At 40.7% G+C, this 9,256-nt stretch overlaps 1 protein-coding gene across 2 annotated transcripts; it reads right to left on the bottom strand.

Moving 5' to 3' along the window:
- On the bottom strand, positions 1–9,177 carry LOC125551890 (uncharacterized). 2 transcript variants are annotated; one of them, XM_048715277.2, is made up of 9 exons: positions 8,609–9,177; positions 8,208–8,329; positions 7,823–7,949; positions 7,671–7,721; positions 7,516–7,602; positions 7,327–7,428; positions 7,163–7,245; positions 5,469–7,056; positions 1–849 (listed from the first exon to the last, which is right to left on the bottom strand). In XM_048715277.2, exons 1-9 carry the CDS (start codon positions 9,011–9,013, stop codon positions 274–276), a joined length of 3,141 nt encoding a protein of 1,046 aa, XP_048571234.2. In that variant the 5' UTR covers positions 9,014–9,177; the 3' UTR covers positions 1–273. The 2 variants fall into 2 exon arrangements, with proteins under 2 accessions (XP_048571234.2, XP_048571232.2); XM_048715275.2 differs by having other exon boundaries at positions 7,671–7,727; positions 8,609–9,173.
- Between the last annotated feature and the right edge of the window lie 79 nt (positions 9,178–9,256).

The following is a 9,256-nucleotide window of genomic DNA, read 5'->3' as shown; positions in this document are numbered from 1 at the left end:
TGTTCAGTCTGATGCCGTTGATCTTATTAGCTGACTGCTCTGACAAAAATGTTGAAACTGTAGGTCAATTACAACTGCAATATGTGAATGCCTTTGTACATTCTGTTTCCTGTTCCAAGCATCAAAACATATTCAATCTACAGTGTCTCAACCTGAATCGCTAGATGACAGCGGCATCTAGTTCATAAAAAACATTGGCACTTTGGCTCCTCCCAAGTACCATAAGTCGATATTTCGGCACAAAATATGCCTGACTCACGGTTAGTTCAGCATCTAACCATTGCCGCCCCAACGACGTTTCCTTGCAGGTCGCTGATTCTTGACATCGTCCGCACCACACGCAACTGCTAACAGTTCATCCTTGCCATTGTCTTGCTCCTTTTGAGTAACAGTAACAGCTTCTTTGAACCTCTCCCTTCTCTTCTGCATCTTTTCCATTACCTTGAGTATGTGTTTCTCGTCGCATTCCCTTGTAGCTCCATTGTCGCAAATATCTTTTGAGGTTGCATTAATCGTCTCTAACTGACCGCCTGAGCTTGCTTCAATCACTGATTTCAATGCTGTGTTTCTTGGCTTGTTAGGTTTTCTGTTTGGAGCAGTATCCTGATGGTCCTCTTCAATCACTTCTCCCTCCTCAATCTCATCTTCTTCCTTGGTAGTTTGGCGTCTTTGGTTTGTTATTTTCTCCAAGCCCTGGCAGACTGACTGATAGTAACTTCTATTCAGTTTCACCTTCTGTGCTTTCTGATGTACATCCTTGTGTTTGGAACTGTGCAAATTCTTGTCTGCAGGAAGACATCCCTCATTGTCACTTTCAACTCGCCTTATCTCATTGCCTTGGAGCTTAAACTGCAATAAATGACAATATAGCATTGAGGAACAAAAGTCCACAGATGGTGAGAGCATGCATGCAAGAAAAATAAGGTAAAAAGGTGCACATCGACTTGTACTGAAATGGCAAACACAAATAGTGCGAGAAATTGTATTCCTGTTCCATTGTTGGGTAAACAACTGCTCTTAAAGCTTTGACAGTTACTCCTTGTCACTAATACACAATGTGTAGTAGAAGCAAAGGACCGGGACACAAGAATCAGCAGCAATTTAGCATTGACAGTTAAGATTCTACAATGATGGCCATGTTAACAAAGCACCAGAAATAGGCATACAGAGAGAAAAATAAGTCCATTATAAACCCTCCGGTTTGATGTGTGCTCATACTTTCAGTCCCTAAATTCAGGACCCTGAACTTCCTAATACGAACCAACTTAGACAGCTTGTTTGGCACACAGGGAAAAGGGTGATGCTTGCCAAACAGTGAGTCCCAAACATTTACTCGTGGATACACTATGTCCCCTCCTTGCTCATCACCCTCCTTCAATCAATCGCACGATTCTGCACTTGTGGTGCCACCTCGATGTGAGAATGATGCAACCACCGCCATTGTGGCCTTGAGTGCCACTTAACGCGCGCTCCGCCCCGAGCAACGTCACAGGTGGACTCTGCACACTGACCCCACCCCCTTTTTTGGCATCCCTCACTTCGGCTGGTGGCATGAGAAGAGAAGGAGAAAAGTATAAAGTGTTGGTGGTATGGGAAGATAGGGGCAATGTTGGTATTCTCTTTAGAAAAAATGGCATTGAAGGCTGATCAAATCCGGTCTACTGGGCAGTAATGGGCTCCAATGCAGCTAAACACCCAAAAAGGAAGCAAGGGATTGGTTGTTAAGGTTCGGGGTTACAAATTCTGGGCTTTAGACTTCGGGGTTACAAATATCTGGGCTCTAGACATCGGAGTTCATTTCAAACTGAAAAATGAACTTCAGGGTTTAAATGGACTGTTTACTAAGCAACAATAATTGTCAATTTTCTACTCCATTTAAATGGACATCTGATAAGATAATTGGTTAAATGGATTATTGTTGCTGTATTACTTCGGGGTTTAAATGGATTGTTACCGGGGCACATATTGTTACCGGGGCACATCTGTCGCATTTTCTACTTCAGTGTGCCCCGGTAACTTCCGTATACTGTATTACTTCAGGGTTTAAATGGATTGTTTAAATGGAGTAGTAGTTACCAGGGCACATCAAACATCTGATAAGATAATATCGTAATACAGTATACAGAAGTTACAGATAAAACTTGGTAAACTTACAACGCGACCTAAAAGAAATATATTCCTATCCTATTCTTCAGCAACCAGTAGGATTACTTATAGGATATTAGCTGCTAAATTAAGTGTCTGAGAGATCAATATTTGGTGATGCAGCACTGCTTTACAAAAAGAAACAACATATATATTATAACTAAGTGTTTCCTCTAAGTATAAATATTAAGCAAAATATACAGGCGCAGAAAGAATTAATGCTTTCTACCAGTAACTGCATGTGTTAAGTCAGCCGGATATAAACCATGTACTATCATTTTTATGGACATGAACATGTTCTTAATCTATACTACGGATTGAAAATATGAACCTGAACATAAATGTAAATTACAAGTAGCAAAGTTCTGGCTATTTTATTGATAAGATAAATCATACTCCCTCTGTAAACTTTTATAAGACGTCTTAGATCACTAAAGTAAATACGAAGAGATAATTACTTAAGACATAATATCCTATTGCTTAACCATCCATGTGTCTTTTTTCCCTGACAAGGAAAACCAATTGAACTGGACGAACTACTGTGGGTGTTCCCCATTTACACCTAATTAATCTAAAACATTTCTACTGGGGGATCCAGAAGGTATATATACACCTCACCACAAGCAGTAACTGGGAATATTCACAAAAATAACTAGTACAAACAAATTATGTAAGAGAAAAGGCGATTATTCCAATGAACTATTAAAAGTATATGGAGAAGGGCAGCAGAAAAATTCCTAGAATATAAAAAAATAAAAAGAAAGAAGAGGAGACACAGCCTGAACTGAGCTCAAATTGGTTTATCAAATTAAACATGCAGCAAAACATAGAATATTTCTAAGAGTCCTATTGAGCATCTAATTTTGACCTATATTATTTTAAAATGAAGACCAAAAGGAACGTCAATACCACAACATTGTCAGGAAACCCCTTTTCTCTCAGCATGTCATGTTAGAATTTAAAACCCAAGCTTTCATATACATCAGCGCATACTTCAGAGATTTCATTGGAGTTATTGGTGTTCCAATAACAAACTCGAGTAGTTTGACTGCAATCTTGCTCAATCAAAATATCAAAACATGATAGTCACAGCATATACATGAATTTCCAGTCAGTAATCAGTGTGCACTGGAACCTGCCATGGATTGATGATATGTAGCATAATCATTTGAATCTCGTTAAATTCCGAATTTGAGAATCTAGCAAGAAAAACCTAAATTTATTCTCATGTTACTTGATATACTTGGCAAATGAAACCAATCAGCATTATAGCAATGTGTAATGTGTGTTAACTCAGACCTTATTGAGTTGCAATAGATTTATACATTAAGTAAAGGCATACTTAAGTGTAATTAGGCATTATATTAGACCCTCGGGAGATAAAATCATGTGGCATCAAATCAAGATACTAGTGAGGACACTTGTATGAGCACGATAGTTACAAGTGGGTGCCTTTGTACTGACTCGGTGACACAGTCAATCTGCCCCTATGGGATAGTAAATGCTACTATTTGTCAAACAAATCAACAACAGAAAAATTAACAGGGATATGCCAGATGATAGTAAAAGGATTAGGTGAAAGTAAAGTACAGCACTAGTTTAAAAGGCTATCCACTTGAATACTGAATGTGCAGTCAGAGCTCAATAGAGAGCAAAATAAGATTAAACCATAATAATCTCCAAATGTCACCAAAACTGACAACACATTAACAGTTTGAGTTATTAAGATCTGAGAGGATATCCGAATAAAATGTATGACGTCATGTAAGAATCGAACAATGTCTCACCTCAGGCCTCAGAGCAGAAATGTAAATTGATTTAAGATTATCTTTTATGGGAAAAAATATATAAAAAATGTACAATAGTCAATCCCTAAGAAGAAATGAATTTGGGATCAGTTCAATGGTTATTGTAATTTAACTGGAAATGACAAGTTGGAATTTTAGTTGTAGTACATTTTACTGAGTTCATCAATGGTCAGACATACAAACCAAACCAGGTACAATATTCTCATGATGAAAATAAGTACATAGGGAGGAAAACTGTCACTTCTTGAGCTTGGATCTATCAAATTTCAAATACTTGACATGAACAAGCCAGTCAAAAAGTCCAAAGCACTAGTATGCTGACATTAGGTCCTTGGCACACGTTGGACACCAAACACTTCAGCCAGCAACAATGATGTTACATATTCACAGCACACACTAGGTCACTATTATTTAAAAACAAACCTACCAGCCAACATAGAACGCACACACAGACAAACATTATCACAAAAAAATAGCACAAATGTACAGCACATAGACCTCTATAGTTGTATTTAAAATATCTATATAAATTGCTTGCTAAGCAACCTAGCATGTATTAATACAAGAACACAATCTACAAAGTACGAATGCGCAGAACTTCAACCCATGTATTTCACCGTCACTGTGTTGGCACATCATGAAATTGTGTATCTCCATGTGCATACCATGTCCTGCTACTGTAAGATCCAAGTACTGTGACTGACTAGAAGCAGAGGATTCCAGGCATCATATGTGTTGAAGATACTATAGTAGAAGAGAAATTGGCATTTCATTGACCATGTGCGACAGTGGTGCAAATTAATACAATCACTCATTGGAGATAAGTATGCAGATGCCAGAGCAGGCTATAATCTCAGCAGTGGAAAAGAAGCTAACACTACCTTGTGAGCGTACATTAAAGTGCGAGAAGATTATTAAACAGCAAGAGAATAGCATCAGATATTGTTAAGTATGTGTCCATGGCTATCCTCTAGAGAGTAGTTATCCCGATACACGCCCTAGTTCAGAAATACCAATCAAAATGTTGATAATATGGACAAACGCTAACCCGTTCATCCGCAAAAAAAAGGCCAACCCGTAAACAACAAAAATCCAGAATCCTGTTAAGTTATTTCAGGCCTTGTTTACAGACATGGAGCAGCTATATCTGACCGATATCCAAGTTGGTTTAAAATTGACACCAAACTTTGGTAGGATCCCACTAGAGACCAGACCATCTAAAGAAACAGCTTACCAAAGGAGAGTGTGCATTGTTCTGGAAGTGCGTAAATGCCCCTAAAAGATAAAAACATAAATTTCAAAGAAAACTGAGGAGTTGCAAATTCCACCACCATACTGAGCTATGTGCAATTCAGTTTTGAGCAGCATAAAGCCCCACTCCTTTTCTTCCCTTTTTATGTGCACATATGTGCTGGTTGAAATCACCCTCTTGCCACAATAAGAACTTAAGGAAAAAGATATATTGAATATTATATATGCGTACAACATTTCTGATTTTATCTCCTCAAAGTTTACCTTTCTTTTCCTATCATTCAAGCGGATGCTAGCTGTGTCCTTGGGCTGAATATTCATGTGCTCATGCCTTCTTTCATCGTGAATGTTTGAAATAGTATTACTATCTCTCATATCACTGAAACTATAAATGGCTTCTCTAACAGTTTCCTTTGGAGAATTGTGCATCTCCACAGCATAAAGCTTCCTATCACTGATCATGAATTGGTCATGCTTCAGTCTTCTCCCTTTTGAAATTGCTATGCCGAGAAGATCTTTACGGCTCATCGAACCCAGACCAGCATGGAGCTTCCTCTTGACTGGAAGAATACAATAACCAGTCTCAGAGGGGGCAGCAGTGAATGAAACAGATTGTTGAATGTTGTCAATGTGAGCTGAAGAATTATGGTGCTTGTTATTTTGATAGTATTCATCATGATGATATTGCATGAATTTGGCATTTCGACTGTTTCTTGAGCTCAAGGAAGTTAAACCAGGAGAAGACCAGTTTCTCTCAGGATTCTGGGGGTAGTCATTTGCCCGAGGAGGCGAAACGAAGTGGTAAGGATGTCTCCAATGTTCATCACTGCTTTCTGCAGATCTTCTGCTTCGATACTTTCGTCTAACCTCAGGTCCACAGAACTCACCAAATCGGTAGTCATTGTAATCGAATAGTTCATCATCCTCATCATGGCCATGTCGGACTCTTCTAGTTTCCTGGTAATAACTTTCTCTATACATGTGCCTATCAATGTCATCAAAAAGCTCAGCCTTTTGCACTGACTTGTATCCATATCCGTGATCATGGCGTCGCTGCCACCCTTTGGCTAATGAGAGCCTCTGCAGATCATCTTGGTCATCATTGAATTCATGCCTAGAAAAACGGTCGTGATGATGGTTAGAGATGGTACTAAAGCGATGCACGCCATTTCTCAAAGCTGCTCTTTCAGCAGGTGAATAATCACGTCTTTCATAAACCTGATTGTGAACAGCATTGCGGCAATCATTACCAAGGAAAGTGGAGCTAGATCTTTTCTCTTCATGCTTTCTATCATACCTGCTAGCATAGCTATATGCTATTTTTTCTTCCTTCTCAAACGCATCATGCCTTACATAAGCTGAACCTTTCCGCTTCTGTTCTTTTCTTTCTTGATGCCCATATTTAAGGAGACGGTGATCACTTTGACGATTCATAAATACGCCACTGGACATGAAATCAGGTTCATCTGTCTTGTCATATCTATCATCAGCAGGAGAGGGGGTATAGCTATGACTGTCACCCTTGGCACTTTCTTGGTCTGATTTACTCGAATGGCGGCAAAAATCAGACTTGGCATACACATTCTTAAGCTTGGTGTCTGAACAAGTAGCCTTGGAATTTGGATATCTATTAGCTCTCTTAAAGTAGCAATCTTCTGTTGATTCTTCAGAAAGCATGTCAGAATAACGAGGACTAGAAAAATGGTCCCTTGTAGAAGCTGAATCTCTGGTATCCAATTTGCTCCCAGTACACTCTGAGGAACCTCCATTAAGCACTTCCTTAGGAACAACCTTGTCCACCAGATGGTTAGTGTCTTTCAAACATTTGACGCCGGGATCGTTAACCAATACTCTGCATTCATTGTGATTAAGAATACGGTCAGCTCAGCAATCATTTTGCGAAATACAAGTATAACCTTCTCAAAACAACAGGAACATGTAGTTCCGACTCTGCATACCTTTCAGTAGTCATGCACTTGTCATTTACTGTTGAGTTGTCATCAGAAGTGGAGTGATTTGAAGGCGAAAGCATCATGTTTACCTGTACAATCGGAATAACTTGTAATAAGATATAAATCAGGAGATATAGCAGCAACATATTAGACGCCTTGATGAAACATACTTGTATCACAACATCAGAATCCCTTTCTCTTGGACGCCACATATCTGCTGACGGAAGACGTTCAAACAGACCACCTTGAACATCGATTGCTCTACCCTTTGGCTAGATGTGCAGTATTAAGTTAGCTCTCATAGACTGAATATAATTCATGTACTGCTTCCACCACAAGAAAAGTTAACTTCATATTACCTTGGCAACGTCATTACTTCCTTCAAATCCAGAATAAATTGCTGACTTTGGCATTAGCTTACTAGATTCAAGATTGTGATGTGATTCCTGGATGCAAAGATATGTAAGAAAATTCTTAATAAGAACACAGACAAACCTTCAAGGCTGTTTCTCACCTGATCCATTCCTGACGATTTTTCTGCAAGTGATCTGGCTCCCTGTGTGAACTGTTTCTACAGGAAAAAAACAGTAAAGTTTCTCTATCACAATTTTTCAAATTATAAAGTCCCAACACAAATGTGAAGAAAAAATGGGTCATGAAACCTACCATGCCAAAACAATATTTTCTCCAACCTTCTTCATCCAGACCAAAATTGAAGTAATCAGTAAGATCTATACCATGCTGTCTCCAAGGCTTCTGCTGAAATGCTTCAATGTTTATGTCGAAAACCGTCCTGAAATAATAGAAGAATGGTCGAATAAGCAAGCAAGTGCAACTACATATCCTAATAATGATAGAAAGGCAGAACGAAAGACCAGCCAATTAGTTGCAGCTAACAAATAAGCAAGCAACGGTCATAAATAATCCAATGTCTAATCGCCAAACAAAGCCATAAATACTCGTATCGCTATCGCAACGAGAACATGAGTAGCAAAGTTCCGTGTTACACAATTCTATGGATTTTGTGCTAGAATGAGAGAAGGGAGCATACCTGTTTCTTGGCAAGAAAAAATAATAATCCTTCTGAAACGCATGCTGGTGACCTAGATCACCTTGTCCTGTGATTGCCACTGTTGTTTTGTCAAGAGGTCCCTTGTAGTGGAGGCCGTGAAGCTGGAAATCGCAATTACATGGAAAACCCCATCATTCATCCAAATTAGTTATATAATTCGTTTAATTTACAAAATAGCATTTCCAAGCTACTACTAATGTATCAGAAATCAGAACAACAGAATTTGGGATGCTAAACCATGGAGTGTACCGAGACCGGTACTGAAAAATCAGGAACTCTCAGCACGTCCCAATTAACTAGTAGAAGAGCAAAAATTAGCTATTGTTTCGACGAATTTGACACTAGCAAGTAGCGATCCCTCACAAATTCGCGAAGCATACCTTGCGCTGTCCGCCGTCCTTAGCAGATAGACTCTTCAAGAGGCTGGCCCGAAGCTCCCCCTCCTCGCTCTCCTCCGCCCACCCCTCCTCGCACCGGCCGGCAGAAGGAGGCGGCGGCGCGCAGCCGTCCTCGTTGAGCACGATGTGGAGGTCATCCTCACTCTCCTCGTCGCTGCTGCTGTAGCCCGCGAGCCCGTCCCCCAAATCCACAGCCTCGATGGCGTCGGCGTCGGCCTCGGCGTCGGTGGCCGGGTCGGAGTCCTTGGCGTTGGAGCCGCCGCTCTCCCCAGCCGCGGCCAGCGCGGCGGTCACCTGGTCGTCGAGGTCGGCGTAGAGATCGTCGACGTCGTCGTCGTTCGCCGGTGCTGTGGCGGCGTCCGCTGGGTCGGCCATGGAGGAACACATGGGGGCACGAATGGCTGCTACTAACCGGAACCGCTAAGCCATTGGTGAGCCGTGCCGCAGGTTGCGCAAAAACCTTGGGAGAGGCTATCTCGCCTAAAACCCTAGCAACTAGATTCTCACGGGCCGATGATGGGACCAGCATACTGTAGCTTCCAGGGGTCTCTCCCGGCCCGCGACCGGTTAAGATTTTCTTCTTCTTGCTTGGGCCCTGGCCTAATATGAACGCCAGAGGGAAAAACATCA

The sequence above is a fragment of the Triticum urartu genome, chromosome 4A (genome assembly GCF_056163025.1).
Source record: "Triticum urartu cultivar PI428250 chromosome 4A, HENAU_Tu73, whole genome shotgun sequence".
Classification (NCBI taxonomy): Eukaryota; Viridiplantae; Streptophyta; class Magnoliopsida; order Poales; family Poaceae; genus Triticum; species Triticum urartu.
Note: the sequence above shows the minus strand (reverse complement) of the source record. Positions and strands in the feature narration are given on the sequence as shown.